The 17,241-nt window shown below is 41.2% G+C and overlaps 1 protein-coding gene and 1 long non-coding RNA gene across 2 annotated transcripts; both read right to left on the bottom strand.

Annotated features, from left to right (window-relative positions):
• Window positions 1–199: 199 nt before the first annotated feature.
• On the bottom strand, window positions 200–2,129 carry LOC118503800 (probable cytochrome P450 6a13). Its single transcript, XM_036037495.1, has 2 exons — window positions 804–2,129; window positions 200–737 (listed from the first exon to the last, which is right to left on the bottom strand). Exons 1-2 carry the CDS (start codon window positions 1,867–1,869, stop codon window positions 322–324), a joined length of 1,482 nt encoding a protein of 493 aa, XP_035893388.1. The 5' UTR covers window positions 1,870–2,129; the 3' UTR covers window positions 200–321.
• Window positions 2,130–15,821: 13,692 nt separating this feature from the next.
• Window positions 15,822–16,237, bottom strand: LOC118503801. Its single transcript, XR_004905216.1, has 2 exons — window positions 16,059–16,237; window positions 15,822–15,997 (listed from the first exon to the last, which is right to left on the bottom strand). It is a non-coding gene; the product is annotated as an uncharacterized LOC118503801 (long non-coding RNA).
• Window positions 16,238–17,241: the final 1,004 nt, after the last annotated feature.

Raw genomic sequence — 17,241 nt, forward strand, 5'->3', positions numbered from 1 at the left:
GTACTTATGAGCCACTTGATTCTGGTCTCCACATTAGATATTGTACCTCATTTCTCCAGCTTTTGTATGATTCTTATCGACTTTAGCTGCCGATCTCAATGCTCTATTCTATGTACAACATCTATAATTGGAACTGGAAGCTTGTTAAAACAGAATACTTACTGTCGGATGAATCGAATCAAATGACAAGGTCATTGCATGAAGATCGTAAAGCTAAGTATATTTATTATTCCTCGATGAAAAACTATTGAACACTTTAATTGCATTTATTAGTAACTATCTATTTAACCTTAAGTACCTTAAAACATCTACATTAAGCATCTACAAAGGCTCCAACTTCAAGAACACCTCATCCTGTGACTGTAGCGTAACCGCATCCTTCGCGTACACGATCGGAATCTGCGTCCGAGGACCCGGCCGTACGCGGAAGTTAGACAGCACCGTGGCCAATCCAACGCGCGACTGCATCACACCCAAACGCTGCCCGATGCAAATTCTAGGACCCTCCCCAAACGGTAAGAATGTGCTAAAATGTCGCTCGGCCACCCGTTCCGGTGCAAAACGATCCGGCTCGAATCGGTCCGGTTCGGGATAGTACCGCTCATCGCGCTGAATAGCGTACACCGGGATGTGGATTTTCATGTTGGGTGGTATGATCACGTCACTGTCCGGGATGCGGTACGCTTTGGAGGATATGCGCGGTACAATCGGTAGTGGTGGATACTTTCGAAGCGTTTCTGGAAGATGAGATACAGTGTTAATTGAGGTAGATGTACAAGTACAAAAAAAAGCAGTGATCGTACCGTTAATGCAACGATCGAGATATTCCATGTCCCCTAGCGCTTCGTACGTTAAACCGCCATGTTTTTGTAGCGCCTGCTGAACGCAAGCCCTTGCCCGCTCCTGATACGCCTCATTAAGTGCCAACTCGTACAGACAGAAGGTCACGTTGGAGGACGAAGTTTCGTACCCGGCCAAGAAGAATCCGAACGCTTGCGCCATCAGCTCGTTCATCGTGAGTGCGGCGCCATTCTGTCCATCTCTCAAATCGATCATCATTTCTAGTAAATCGTTACGCTTGTTAGGGCTCGTCTCACGCATCGCTACCGTGCGCTGCACCAGCCCGGTAAAGAACTCAATCACCTCGTCGTGGTTCACCTTCAACCCAAACACACGCCCCAGCACGGGGTACAGCCGCAGCAGATTACTGACCAGCTGCGAATTGCGTGGACTGTGGAATACAAGCTCTCCCGTGCGTCGGAACGCACTGTTCGGCTGATGGAAACTGTTACACTCAATCCCGAACGCACAGCCACCAATGTTATCGATCATCATGCGCGCACAGCAATCCTTCACATCCAGCTCACCCGAACTGCCCACTTCGGTGCGAAGGAATTGCGCAAAGTTTTTGGAAACTTCCAGCAAAATTGGAAACATTGCCTTCATCCGACCGGACGTAAACGTTGGCGACAGTTTCGATCGGATGGTCTTCCACTTGGCCCCTTCCAGACAGAACAGATGGCAGGACAGTGCATCAACCCGCTCATTATGATACACTCCATGGTCCGGGAAGTAGGCAAAGTCTTTGATGAGCACAGCTTTGATGAGGTCCAGATCGGTGATCATGAGCGTTGGCTGAAGCAGGATCGAGAGTCCGTAGAACCGTTCCTTGCGATCCATCTGACGATACAGTTCGATCGATACTTCGGCCAAGGATTTGGTCCGAAGTGCTCCGAAATTGCCGAGCGGAAAGGAAGCCGGAATCGTTGGCACATTACGATCCTTCCAGTAGTTGTGCAGTCGTCGAAGTTGATACACTACCAAACACACCACACCACAGAACAGAACCAACCAGACCGGGAGGACCATCTCGAACACAAGTGCCACTGGTCGTATGCACCGATGCACTGACCAACGGCGATTCGTTGCATTTCACACTGTCCCCGTCCCAAAACCGGTTATATGCACCGCGAGAGGGTGTGGAGTTATTATTCTGGGTCAGCGTTATGATGGACGATGATGGAGGCTTGATAAGTGGCACGCGAATCTAGCAGAAGCTGAGCGAAGATAAATCGAGCCTTGAGACCACCGCTGCCACACTGCGAGCTTGGTACTGGCGATGGGGAGATAATGGAACAATGATTTATAATACTGTTTGGAACGGTGTTTTTGAGGATTTGTTTACGGTGCCAATAAAGCAATTGACCTTTGCATTTACTGTTTTCTATTCTGAGACGGCCGGTTATTGTCATTGTTATCGTTGTGGCAAACACAAAACCTTAATCACGCCGTATAAAGTGATTTGCTTATTTTTTTGAGATTTTACTTTAGAAATCTTCTTTGAATCTATATTAATCTTGCATGGCAACGATCGGCGGTAAACAATTGAGCTAGTTAGACCAAACGCTGCATTATCTCTAGGGGACCTTGTGAGAACGAGTGCATCGTATGGATGTGCATAATTACACTGGTAGAAATAAGTATAAGATCAAGAAATTGCATTATCATTCATGGCCAATTTTCTGATTCATGACTGGAGTTTCGTTGAAAGTGCGTTACAGGCTTTAGGCAGCCAATCAGTTATCGTAAAGCGCCTGAATGTTTTCACTAAATTTTTCATTTCCACCGTAAACCTGCAATTTGGCATTCGGACTGGTTGTTAGTTTGATTCATACGTTAGTTTGATTTTAAAATGGGCCGTTGTTTTGTACAACATGATAAACTTTTTTTATCTGTTTTTCTGAACTGAGAGGGAAATCAGAAATAAACACGCGAGAAATGGCAGAGAAACATGAGAGTATCGAGAGAAATTAGCGAGAAACGTGATGGAAATTAAAGATAATCAACAGCGAATCGAGAGAGAAATGAAATAGAATTCATGAAGAAATAAGAGAGAGAGAGAGAGAGAGAGAGAGAGAGATAAATGTGGGAGTGAATCAAGAAAAATAAGAACAGATCGATAGAGAATCGAGAACGACATGACAAAGAATCGAAAAATAAAAGATATAGAAATGAGAGAGAATCGAGAGCGAAATTAAATCAGTTTGAGAGAGAATCGAAAGAGAAATGAGGGAAAAATCTAGAGAGAATTGAGAGAGAATCAAGAGAGATATAAGAAAGAATCGAGAGGAATCCCAGAAAAATGAGACAGAATCGCGAGTGGAATTACCGGGAAACGAGAAGGCAATGAGAGGCAATCGAATAATAATTGAGAGAAACATTAAATCCAGGGAAAATGAGAAAGAATCGAGGGAGAAATAAGAGAGAATCGACAGAAAATCGAGAAAAAATCTAGAGATATAGATATAGAGATATAGAGATATCTAGACATAAGAGAGAATTGACAGAAAATCGAGAGATAAATGAGCGAGAATCGATAAAGAAATGAGAGAGAATCGAGAGAGAAATGATTGATAATCGAGAGAGAAATAAGAGAGGATCGAGAGAGAAATGAAAGAAAATCGCAAAAGAAATGACAAAGAATCGAGAGATAAATGAGGGAGAAATGAGAGACAATTTAGAGAGAAATGAGAGAGAATCGGGAGAGAAATGATAAACAAGTAAAAGAGAAGTGAGAGAGCATTGAAAGAAAAATGGGAGAGAATTGAGAGAGAAATGAGAGAGAATTGGAAGTGAAATGAGAGAGAAACGAGAGAAAAATGAGAGACCATTGAGAGAGATTTTTGCGTTTTTCTCTCTCGATTCTCTCTCGATTTTCTGTCGATTGTCTCACATTTTTCTTTGGATTCTTTCTCGATGAATCTCTCTTGATTCACTCCTATTTCTCTTTCAATTATCTCTCATATTTCTCATGATTGACTCTCGATTTTTTATCGAATCCATCCCATTTCTTTCGAATTTTACCCTCATTACTCTCTTGATTTCTTCTCAATTCTCTCTCATTTCTCTCTCGATTCTCTTTCATTTCCTTCTCATTTCTCGCCTTTTTCTCTCTCATTTCTCACTTGAATCTCTCTCATTTATCTCTTATTTCTCGCTCGATTCTTACTCATTTCTATCCCGTTTCTCTCCAAATTCTCTCTTATTTCTCTCTTGATTATCGCTGATTTCTCTCACGATTCCCTCTAAAATTTTTTTGTTATTGTTCCCTCGATTATAACACATTTATCTCTCAAAACTCTCCTGTCGCTCTCTCCATTTTCTTCACAACACTTCGATGCTACTGGGCGAAATTAATGTCAACAAGTTTCATATTTATTATGTGTTTGTTACCAGTGTAACAAATGACTTTCAATCCGAACAGTGCAACTCGCAGCAAAGAATAGTTACATTTTCCATTTTTCATTGCATAATTCCATCACTAATTTATACTGTAAAAGTTATTAAACAGATCCACCGAGATTTATCCGCCATAATGGTCGTTGAGCCTATCTATTGCCCGAATCAATATTAATACAATAAAATAAATAACCAACCCACCCGGTGCACAGCAAACGCCGCAACATTGAGGGTTGTAATAATGCGGGATCTGCTGCACCACACATAATCATTTCGATTGTGAACGGTGGTGCATCATCATCATTTCAGCCGGAAGTAAGGTGCTTAAAACAAACACACCGAGCACACCGTTGCTGTGCTTATTTAAACGCTTTTGTTCCTGTTACAAAATCTATCACAATAAAATACCGCGAGCGAGCGATGTCTCCTGCCTCCTGCCGAAAAACCAACGCCAGATCGTCTGTCCGCCATATGGGACAGAGCCGGCGTAAAATGATTGCCACAATTGTTACCAATCATTAAACATTTTACGGTTCATTTACGACGATTCCGCGTCGGGGTTTGGTGGCGAGCGACTGTGACAGGGAATGGAAGCTGTTATTCGAATAAAAATAAATGGTGCTTTAATTTGTGCCTTTAACTTCTGTTTCACAATGCGCTTATTGCAAATAAATTTGATTTTTCCACTTCAATTTTGCAAATGCAAATAATCAATCCAAGTTCATCACACCGAACCGATTGCTGTTGCTACGCCAAGCGTTCACCCTCACTTTGCTATAATGCGATAGCGCAAGCTTGCCATAATAAAGCGAAAGAAGCTTAAGCGCCCAGCACCGTTTCGCTCACACCTCATTGGACATTAATGCGTAATGGAAGCTGATTAAAATATGTGTGGCTTTGGGTCCGAAAACAAAAAAAGAAAACCAAAAAGAAGCAGCGCCAATGTGTTGCAGAATTTCCCACCCATACGCATTGTGCACTTAGGTGGGCTACCGGAAACCGAACAAGGTACCACCCCAAACCTAGCCACGGGTGCGTAAGTTAATCCTTTCCACATTCGATCGACCCGTTTTTCCGTACCCGTTGCTCATTAAATTGGTTGTGTAAATTGTGCTTTTGTTTTTTACGATTATCTTAAATTGATCCGCTCTCAGTCGTATCTTTAAAGCCGTGGACCACAACCGTCACAGCGACGTTTCGTTTGGAAGGAATGGGGCACCACCGGACGAACGGGATGACAAAGATAATCATAATTGATTTATATCAATGTCACGTCGTCCGTGATGCGATCGTTATAAAGCGACGCGAAATTGCAATTGCTCCGAAGGGTGCTGCTGCACACACTTACCCGGCCGGATGATGTCTATAAATTTAATTCACAATAATAATGATTGCATATCGTTCCACGGTTGTCGATTAAAAGGTACTCCTGCTGAGCTGAGAATAAGTTGCTCTGAAAGGGTAGCCACTATCCTTTTTGGGGTGTCTAATGGCTGATGCCAGATTGATGTACCGCCGTACGAGCACGGTTTTGGGGCGAGGATCAACCATCGTTTTCGTCATGGTAGCATTTTTCCCTTGATAGGAGACACACTCAATCAATAAGCGCGCGCGTGACGGAAAGGTCCCGCTTGACATGAGGGATATTTTTTTTATGAGCATGTCTATCGATAGGGAAAACGAAGATTTATGAGCATTTTGATGGCTTTCGGAGAAGTTGAGTGATGCATATTTTTATCTATGCGCCGATAAAAATGCGAGGATTAGTTTTTGATCCATTTTTACATGGTTTTGGCGAGATATTGCCTCTACTCCAAATTGTTTCTTTTATTTCTTATAAATTTTCCATGATAAAGTTGAGCTTTCAACTACTAGCACTAAACTACTAGCAACTTTAAACTACTGCCGTAATGCTATAAATTTAATTATAGCACTTCACGCATTTATCTTTCTTATCCTGTACGAAGCGATTAGACTGACCCTATAATTGCCTAATAATAATCCTTTATGATTCATTTCTCTTCTCCAATTTCCAATTTGACTGTCTTCCTTGTTCCGTTTTCGGTTATAATGTTCCTCTCCAATAGACATCACACTAAACGCCAAACAAACCACGATCGGAGCGAGAATTCCCATCTTCGTAAATCAGAATTTAATTAAACGGAAATCGTGAAGTGGATGTGCCGGCTTTTCCAGTGAGCATTCTGGGGAGTAAACTTTTATATCCTCTACTTGCTCAAGAAGCATGATATATTTTTCCTCATTCGAGAGTTTTCCCGACGCTGTCCAGCAATCTTCTTAGCACGGGAAAATCTATTAGCAATTCCTGCAGCCGACTTAAATATCGTTCTAAATCGGTGGTGGCACGATTATTTCCACAAACAGTAGTTTCCCCGGCAAGCCGAAGCGTATGCAAACGAAATTGCGAAACGGATGCTACGCAAGCATTCAACGCCCACCCGGGAGCAAGCGAATCGTACCGTAGGGTTGGAAAATTAAAAATCAAGTGTTCGAATCCAATTAATTCCCGGGCTGGGCGGCAGAGAAAAGCGGGGTGGAAATTTGAGCCACTAAGCGAAGCAGAACGGGGCATCGAAATTGTGCAATAGTTTCACAATTTGCATCGATTCTTGTGCTTGTTAATGGCCGGTGTTGTTGATGCTGGGTGGGATGCCCGGTTCGTGCGCTTATCCCACCGGCAAACAGGAAAGAGAAAAAGGGATATAATGGTCTTTTTTTTTTGCTTAGTTTCGTCCAAAGAGAAGCAGAAATTGGACGGCTGGAACAAGCATTAAAACAGCCAGTTGGCAGTAGGGCGCTTAAATTACGCGCCTTACTAGAACGTGCCAATTGGCTGTGTTTTGATGGTGGACGAGAGATGGAATTCTAACGAGGATACTATTTTTGGGAATGATTTAACGGTAGAGCAAACTATGAGAACAATTTACCTTATTTTAAGGTCCTTTTAATGATTATTTATTATTCGCTTTGGTATACTTATCTATTTATACTAATAGTTAGATTGCTATACATTATGGTATTCAATGAAAGCACTTAATTTCTCAGATGAATGTTACCCAAATGACTCAATGCTCAATTTAACGCTATCCGAATGCTCTAACCACCACAACAACCATCTCTTCTTCCAGGTGCGCAACCTAATAATATAATGAATTTAAATCTGCATAATAATTAGTATGGAAATCGTATTAAAATGGCATTTAGTCAAGCTTGACCCTCGAGGGTCAGCATCCCGGGGAAGCTGTTTAAAGCTAAATCATTCATGCCGAAAGGTAAAACCATAAAAAAATGATTCCATTTTTTTGTCCACAGTCTCCCGGAAGCGACCTGCATGACGGTTAACCATCACGAAGGGAAAGACACAGCAAAAAACAATGGTGGAAAAAAAATCGTGGAATCCTTCAGGGGTTATGTGCAGGGCAATGACAATGGACAGTAGTACCGGGCAGACCAGACCAGTCACAACATCACTGTCCGCGGGTACAAACAAAAACGTCGTTTAGCTCAACGGTCGAATACGGATCTTTTCATGGTATTAGTGGATACGGTAGATACCGTCGGCAGTCATCAACAGTAAAAGGTCGCGTCGTGTAATCTATTTAAATCGGTGAAAATAGAGCTATTGGCGTTCCATCGTAACGAGGTAGGTGCTATAAAATAAAGTTTAAGTTTTTTACTGTAATTTTTTGTCAGGTCTACTAAGTGAGTTTTCTAGCATTTTTATAGCATAGCTTGACAGTTTCCTGTGTCTAGTTTTCATGGTTATTATTTATATTATTTTATTTATTGATTATTATTTATATATTGAACGATTTTTTTTTGTAATTTTGTTTATGTTTTAGTTTTAAAATATTCTCTCACAGTTTAAACTTTTCCTGTCATATTTCTTTAGTATATTTCCCACTCCCTAGCAATATTTTATAGTATTTTTTTTCATCACGAAAAGTATATTTCCAAAATCTTTTTAGCGATTCAAGAACTTTTAATAATTATTCTCAAAATATGGTACGACTTATATCGTAAATTTCATTTTTTACATCTTACTTCGCACATTAACTGTCTTTGCTTCCTGTACTTTAATCATAGCATTACTTTATAGCAAATTAGGAGTATGATTACGGTAGCTTATCTAATTTTATTTATTTGAAACATTATTTTTGAAATATTCCTAAATATTCGTCTTGTTCAGCTTAATAAGTACATTTTATAGCAATTTTACAGTTTTTTATTGCATCTCATTTTGTTGCAATTTGAACGGTTTTCGATGTAACCTCAATATCTTAGCTTCAAGTACAACTTTGAGAACGAATTTACCTTTTAAAATCCTAAATCCTCAGCTTCCAGACCAGCTTCAGGAATATTTCCCACCTCGCTAGATTCTGCCGCACCAATCAATAAAACTACTTCACAAATCCGCTTACATGTGTTTTACAACAGATCATTACGATGCAATCATCCCCCCCGCTCGGTCAAAGTAAATCGTTCCAAATCAATTGATTCGTCCGGAATCGTTCGGAGCGTTGTTTTACCGATGTAAAATGCTTGAGACAAACTCGATCGAAAATGGTAACTTCCCTTTCGTTACTGTTTTTAACAAGGGCCACACAAACCAGCAAAAAAACCAACTCCCCGAAAGTTAGAACCCGTTTGACCATCTCAAACTGAGCAAAGGAAAAGAATGGGAAAAATCCTTTTCCGAAGGGAAAAACTCACCTTATGGAGGATGGTCAATGGGAGATGGTCATATTACCTAGCCGTGTGCCAACTGTATCCCAACTGGGATAACCTGCCAGTGACTTTGGGACAGATGAAAACGAACAAAAAACCTCGCCTGTTAGAAGAATCCTTACTATCGCTTTATAGCGGAGTCCTCAAGAGTAAGGATGATGAGAACGGGGTTGCAAAGCTGGTGTCTCTTCTTTTCCTATTTTTTTTTTTGCAGTTAGAACTTAAATTTTTGTGAATTGAATTTGCATTATCCTCTGTGCTTGGTTTGCGCCGCACAAAAAGGAAAGGACGCTCGGGCTGTCCTTCTGCAGCGAATAGTTCGGGTTTGACCACCGGCGAGCACTGCCCGGGTGGGAAGCTTCACCAGTGCGGAATAAATGCGCAACCGAGCAATGTGATATTAGTGCTGATCCTTGGCAATGATTACGACGGATCAGAAGACCGTCCGCTGTTCCTGTGCACGGGAAGCCATCCCACCGTCCGACCAGGGCCAAGTGCAACAGTCGTCCGCAGCGTGCAGCAACATTGGCAAGCAGTTTCAATATGGACCAGCAGCTTCCAACGACACAACGAAGCGCCTGTCTCGGTCTCGTACGCTCCATAATGTCACCACAGCATACGTCCTTGGCAGATCTAGGAGACGCAACAGCAAAAAAAAAAAGACGAGTGCGCACCAAAACTGTTGGGATTTCATTTTCTCCAATTTAATAATCATCCAATTCGTACGCTCCGTGCATTCCGTAATCCTATTTCGCTTCACATTCTCGGAAGTTTGTCCTTTGAGTGGAAAGACAATAACAGGTAGTAAGGCAGCGGTAATCCGCTTGCCGTGTCAAATTGTTAAATAATAATATTGTATCAGAGAAGGAGCGGTCTGGGGCGAAAAAGAGGCGCAACTCGTGTGGGGACAAGGATATGTGATGATAATGCGATTGAATTATAATTCATTGCGATGCGTTGAAGTTGTGGAAGCGAATGAAGGGTATGTATAGAATCGATACAAGCAATTGTTGAATTCGAAGTAGATATCCACAGAAAAAAAAATGATATAGAGGAATGAGACCTCCAGATAACTCAACTTTGATAACATTCTCTCTCAATTCAAGATTGATGTCTGACGTTTGATGGACGTTAAGATATATCCATAACGTGTAACTGAAGCTGATGAGGGATAACTAAGGAGTTTGTCTATAGGTCTGAACTAGCTATTGATGGTCCAGAGTAACCACTCCAAAAGATGTAAGAAACCCTGGACAAGATAATGTGGGCTATTTCTATGGAGAAGCCTAAGCCGTACCAAACTCTGGACGGCAACGGCTGACAAGTGATCGAGTACTACGTTCAACATGATAATTTTTGGCTATAAATCTGGCTAAATGGCTATCAAGATTATGTGCTTTCCCTTCTCGGGGACTTCTTGAGCACCAAGGGTTTGCAGGATCTTCCCAGCCGTTTGGTCTTGTCCCAATAGATGTTTAGACGAACTTCGGCTGGGGAATTATTTGTTTAGGTTTACCAGATAATCAGTTTATCACTGAGGTAACGTAAGGGTTTAAGATAATAAACATCTTGCAAACAATTAAACATTAATCTGATCATACTTTCTGCTCGATAAAATGAGTCTTCGAGTGCGTATTTCCCAGTACAATTGTACTGCGCCTAAAAGTATGCAATAATATGTTTCAAAGCTGGTGATGAGTTTCTTAAATATACTTTTGATATATTTTTTTACAAAGATCCAGAGATAACAGAGACGAGTAAAGTTTAAAAACATATTATTATAACATTATAACATTTTCAAAATAACAAACTTCCGTTTTAACCATAATTTTATAACAAGCATTCTTCATTCCGATTATTTCGTACTACCAACCCTTCCCAGCACGTAAAAAAAGCCAACACGAATCGGATATATCAAAAATGTAAAATGACATGATTTATTTACGGAACTAAACGATATAAATTTTGCCAAAAACCGGGGCCGGTTCAAAGCCGGTCCCGGTTCACGGCAAGGCGGAAGCAAGCGTTCTCAATAAAATATAAGCGCCCCAATCGAAACACCGAATAATAGTGTGAGCGCGGACGGGATAACAAGCTAGCAGCAGCAGCCACCAATAAAAAAAAGACAGCCAAGCGTCCTTCTTTTTTTTCTTTCGGGATGGTTTGGGCAGAAAACCTCAGACAGCATGGTGCCGGAGCGTAACACGCGGCAATGTTGTCCACCAGGGGGGGGAAAAAAAACCTTCACCCGAGTTCGTCCAATTTGCGATCGGCAACGAGAAAAGTAAGCTGAGAAAAAGAGTTAAAAAGCTAACAACTCGCTCAGGAAAAAAATGGCCACTGTCACACGTTGGACCTGGTTGGTGCTAGAAGAGCAGGTTTTTTTTGGCTGTTTTTATTTTCATTCTTCCCTAGGGACGTTTTGATATTTCAGTGAGCTCCTGTTGCTTGATGCTCCGAGTACGCCCTCCACGGGCATGTGGATGCCAACGATAATAGGCTTCCGAGTCCGTCTGGTGCAGTCTGTACCAAGTGCCCTGGGGACGGTATGATAGAACGCCTTGTCCACCCAGGAGAAGCATTATCTCACCTTCTCACGTGGCCGTCCCTTGCAGACTCTAATCATAGTATCCTGCCTTCCTTCCCCCAAAAAAAAAGGAACATTCGCGTGAAATTGGTTGGTGTCAAGTAGTTGCACTGACAGTGTCGTGCGAAACTTGTGGCAGCTAACCCTTTTTCAACCGGCACACGACTCGGGGGACAGGTGGCTCAAGCAAGAAGTTGAGCAAAGGAAACACAAAAACTAGCTTAAACCAATGATCAATTCCATTGGGTAAGCGAGACAGCGGGGACGTCATGAGAATGGGTCCAATGGGTAACAAAAATAATCGGTTTCATGCAGTTCGCTGTGGTTCTTTATTTTGTAATCAAAATTCAAACTGCAACAACAGCATCATCTCCGGTTCCACCAGGAGACAAGTTCCAAAAAGTCTGACGACCTCTACCGGTTGAGTTCATGTATAGAATAAGAAATAAATTTGAAAGCTCCATCCAGAGAGACTTCCTTCAGACGAGGTGTGAGGTGCCCGGGAAATGCTGAGGCCAAACCGGTACAACACAACCAAATAACATAACCATCCCCGCAAGGAAAAGTGTCGTTCAGTAAACCGCGAATTTGTTGCTTACTCTAACAAACTCCTCCTAAAAGTATGCAACTGTGTTGTGTGTCCGTGGGTACGTGTGTGAAGAGCTAAAGTTTGATTGAACCGGTTCGGGAGTTAAATTGTGCTATCTCGTACTAAGGTGAAGATGTGTAACATTTTCCACGAAAGTTAGAATAGTCTAAAGTTCTGCATGGTGTTCAGTATTCATACAGATTGAATTGGCTGTGTAGTGGGAAAATTAGATTTTTCACCTGTCTTTTGTTATATCTTTAGTTGTTTTATTTTTTCTGAGTATTTTAAATGGATTTCACTTTTATTTAAATGTGTCCTGCTTTATAGAAAAACACTCAAGATTCATTTCTCACTCATCAGTAAGGTAATTTTGAATTGCATACCCTCAGGCGCACAATGCTCTTTATGAGGAGATGAATACATTGAACGCTATATTTTAATCTATTACAATTGTTACTGACTATAACATGTTTTCCCTTCCATTTTACAATTTTAACTATAAAATAACATGAGAAGTACCATAAACCACAAATAAATAATGAAACATTCACCCATCCCTGTTACAATTCCATGGTCTTACGCACACACGCGCGCGCTCTTTCGAAATCTTCAACTGCCAGCGGGCGCGACATTTGATTAATTGCACAAATTAAATAACTACCATAATATATGGACTGTGGTCAGTTGTCACAGATGCACAGCCGAGCCAGCCGCACAGACATGCGACAAATGTCGCGCTTTCGTGCCCGCCGTGCCGTAATAAGTAATATCAACCAACGCCAACCGTTGGTCGGTCATTTGCGTACGTCGAGCCTGATCTCAAACATATACTTTTTATCCTTTTCGCACTGTTTTAAGTCCAGGAGTTTTTTGTTTTTTTGGAGGGAATCAAACCATCAAGCCATAATTAGGAGCTGCTTGGGAAAGACTTTGTGGACTTGGTAATTATTTGCTGGATCATATGGTGGTGGGATGAGAGGCAGCTTTTGGGGAAGAATAATTTTAATTTCAAATGTAACATCGGCTCTAATCAACCTCATAATTAAGTCGATTGTCTGGGTTGACTTTATTAAAACGAAATTAATGAGCGCGGCCTTAAAAATAATTAAAGACTTAGCGCTTATTGTGGTACTAGAGTTCAACTCGATAGCATAAACAGTCTAAGTATACCACGAATAACTTGCGGTAATTATGTTCGCTTTTACCTTTTTACATCGAATCCGGGTTTTAACAGTCCTTCTCGAACATTTTAAAATGACACATCAATACATTGTCCTCTCATTCCTCTTGGGAGATTTTCTTTATCCACTGCAAACAAAAAAAAACAACCTTTTTATGTCCCAAATTGTCGCTTGCCGAGTTCCGGGTTTAGTCAACTCTTCCGCTCATCGCAACACCCCGAAAGACACTTCGACACAACAATCGACACACATTGTACCCAAACTGCGGCAAAACTGAACTGGTCCGAGATGGTCGCCCGAAAATTACTTCGAGATAAGGAGAGCACACACACACACACACACACTCAACCGTACCGGCCAACATTATATGCCGGACGCAGCTGCTCATCCGTTCGCATCCGTTTGCCCGAGTACGAATTCTAATTGAAAATTTCACAATTTATTGTTTGGGAAATTTAATTTATATCACTTGTCCACCCAGCACACTCCCCCACGGCGTTGGGGGTTTTTTTGGTTCGGTTGGGGTGGAAATATAAATCCTCCTCTACAGAAAGAGGTAAAACCCTGGTGAGAACTATACACTGATTGAAGCTGCTGCACCAGATCCCGGGATGGTGAGGGAAGCTGGTAGGACCGCACATTTGGACAGTTGACAGTGGTGAGGTTGGTGGGTCGAAAGTATCACATCCTTAGTTCCTCGTTTGGGGGATTTACATTTCAATAGGGAGCGCCCACGGTGGACGGAATCATCCCATTGGTTTTGGAGGAAAAAGTTTCCCATTTCGCTCACGGTGGTTGAGCATGGTTTAGGCAGATATGGTCGGTTGGCTGGCAACATCAAACAAATAAACTTGCTGTGGAGTGGTTTTTCTCGGCACGGCTCTGGTCAAATGATTGCAATTTAACAAATTCCCTGTAATAAGAAATATCAAACAGTGTTTCTCTTTTCTAATATACTGCTTCCCAGGAATTTATAAAATCCACCTAATGCACAGTTAAATCCTCAAAATTTGACCAACCGACTGATTCCCTTTCTCAGTCCAGCTCACCAAGGCACACAACGCTCCAAAGTTGCGAAAACAATAGATCTCCCCTGGTTCCGCTGGTCAACCCGGGGTGGGGTTTTTCAATCCATCACCAAAAACGTCCCAAATTTCCCTATCTCGAGCGAAACACTTTCCACAGCCGCAAACCGCGTCATATTGTTTCGCCCATCGACGGGCCGATGGCTCCGCCACGTTCGACAACCAATGCAAAGGAGCCCGACCACAGCTGGTGTTGGGTAACTGGTCCACCGGAATGGCAAGAAACGACCACCGTTTTTCCAATTGGATTTATTGCCCAACCGCCCAACTCCGGGAGCAAAATTAAGAGGATAGAGGTTTTAGAGATACGTGTAGGTGTGTGAATGCCGTTTTTTCCATCAGTGGCCAGCAAAGTGTTGAGTGAAATTTACGGCATCGTGCAGCAGTGCAGTCTGTTAATTGACTTATTACCTTATTGGATTGCGCTACCAGCAATCGGTCGGTAGAGAAAAAGTTTAATTTATTTAAACTGCTTTGCTTGGTTACCGGTGATGTATTGGTGTTGGTCAATCGAGGTTTAGGGGTTTTAATTTTAATTCTTTATTGTAATGGCAATAAAATTTGATGTGTCAAGGCTCCAAATTAGATCAAAATAGATCATCAAAACTTTGAACAAGTTATCGAGAGTGAAGTGTCGTAAGCAGAAGCTGTATAACTGCTTATATTTCCATTACGAGAGCTTGATTTTTTTTTTTCTAACGATAATCATTATTCATAAATCTAGTCCAAACAATTCCTTATTACGCCGAATCGTAGTCGTGTATGCGTACAGCATAATCTCTAGGAGCAAACAACGAGTACTAAACAGTAAGCGTACGTTTAAATGTCAACTGTGAATTTTGTTTACTAACATTGATATTAGAAGTAAAAGTAGTATGGTTATCCTCTTCTTTGCTTAAGTTTCTGCTCTTTACTTAAGTGAAAAATGTAATTAAAGTTAACATAAAGAATATGTTACCGCTGAGTTGATGTTTGATTGTTTGTTTGATGAAATTTTATTTGACACTTGTTCTAATAAATGGGCGATGTCCATGCACAGTAGACAGCACTGGTGGAAAAATATCAAAAGTTAATAGTTTTGATAGAAAAAATATAGAAAATCAAATATTACTTATCATAAAATCCACATAACTAACTTCATTTACAAAGTAGTGCGTCACAAATTTCTTAGGAGAATATTCTGTTGATTAATTCCTTGAAGACAGATCAAACTATTAGCAAACTGACATGAGAAGCCTTAAGAATAGTTGTCATATTATTATTAACGATCAAGGTGTATGTCAAAGTGAGTTGAGAGGAGGTGTCGGAATAGCGATTTCTCGGTCGGACATTTTGAAAAAAATTTTGACGTTTACTTGACTGAAATGTAAACAAACTGCGGTCAAGCATTCTTTGTTGGTCAAGCAAGCGATCTCTAGCATACATTGATTAAGCTGGATCTGCTGTGCTCTTGATGAATTTTTGCTTGCAGATCGGCAAAAAAGTGGAATGATCCTATATCTCGGATCTTCCAATAGTTCGGGGATGCAAACCGGCTCCGTCCATGACGCCGATACAGTCAGCTGCCCTGTCCATATAGGTGCAGAATCGTTACCACAAAAACAGTTATAAATATAATACAGAATCACCTCAGATAGCACTGACACACTACAATATCCTGATTTCTTCACTTGATCTAAGCTTTCCGAACGATATTGAACAGCAGAATGGAAGAAAACAAATCATATAATGATGTTATTGTTTCGAGAATGATAAACAACACATATAACCAGCTGATTCAATGCGGTCAAGTAAACGTCAAACTGGTGCCGGTCTTCTACTTCTTTCCATGTGTCAAAACGGGCTTTTTACGGCACCTCCTCTCAACTCACTTTGGTGTATGTATTCAGAAGCAAGGTGTATGTATTTAGAAGGTGAATTTTTATCGATTTGACAGGGCGACATTTTAGTCGAGTTATGTCAGAGTTTGTTTACAAAAACATATGGTATGGGGCTACCAACATGAACAAACAGCCTCGATTCTCAGTCCTTTGAGCAATTTCGCTAATTTATGGGTCATCTTCGCATATTAAGTGTTGTCCCACAGACGATTGACGATATTTGGTTGCATTTTTCGTCAAAAAATCGCAAGCGATACCATCACCGGCGCCTCCTCCGACGCTGCCATCACTCTTCTCAATACCCTTCCCCTTGATCACCACGGAACTGTTATGTCAGGTCGAGAAATGTCAATTTGCTCTAAACAACTCTACCTTCTATATCTACATACCTTGTTCAGAAGGTGGATTTTTATCGATTTGACAGGGCGACATTTTAGTCGAGTTATGTCAGAGTTTGTTTACAAAAACATATGGTATGGGGCAACAAACATGAACAAACAGCCTCGATTCTCAATCCCTTGAGCAATTTCGCTAATTTACGGGTCATCTTCGCATATCAAATGTTGTTCCACAGAAGATTGACGATATTTGGTTGCATTTTTCGTCAAAAAATCGCAAGCGATACCACCACCGGCGCCTCCTCCGACGCTGCCATCACTCTTCTCAATACCCTTCCCCTCGATCACCACGGAACTGTTATGTCAGGTCGAGAAATGTCAATTTGCTCAAAACAACTCTACCTTCTATATCCATATACCTTGTTAACGATAGAAAACATCTAAAACAGTACGAGCAGCACGACCACTAAACTACTTGGCTGATGGCCAAACGTCAAATGTCAAAATTGAAAAATAAATGCCAAAAATAAGAAACTTTATTACTTTAAATTGATTACTTTAAACTTCTGATTGTGTCTTAATGATTGCTTCTA

Source organism: Anopheles stephensi, chromosome 2, assembly GCF_013141755.1.
Source record: "Anopheles stephensi strain Indian chromosome 2, UCI_ANSTEP_V1.0, whole genome shotgun sequence".
Classification (NCBI taxonomy): Eukaryota; Metazoa; Arthropoda; class Insecta; order Diptera; family Culicidae; genus Anopheles; species Anopheles stephensi.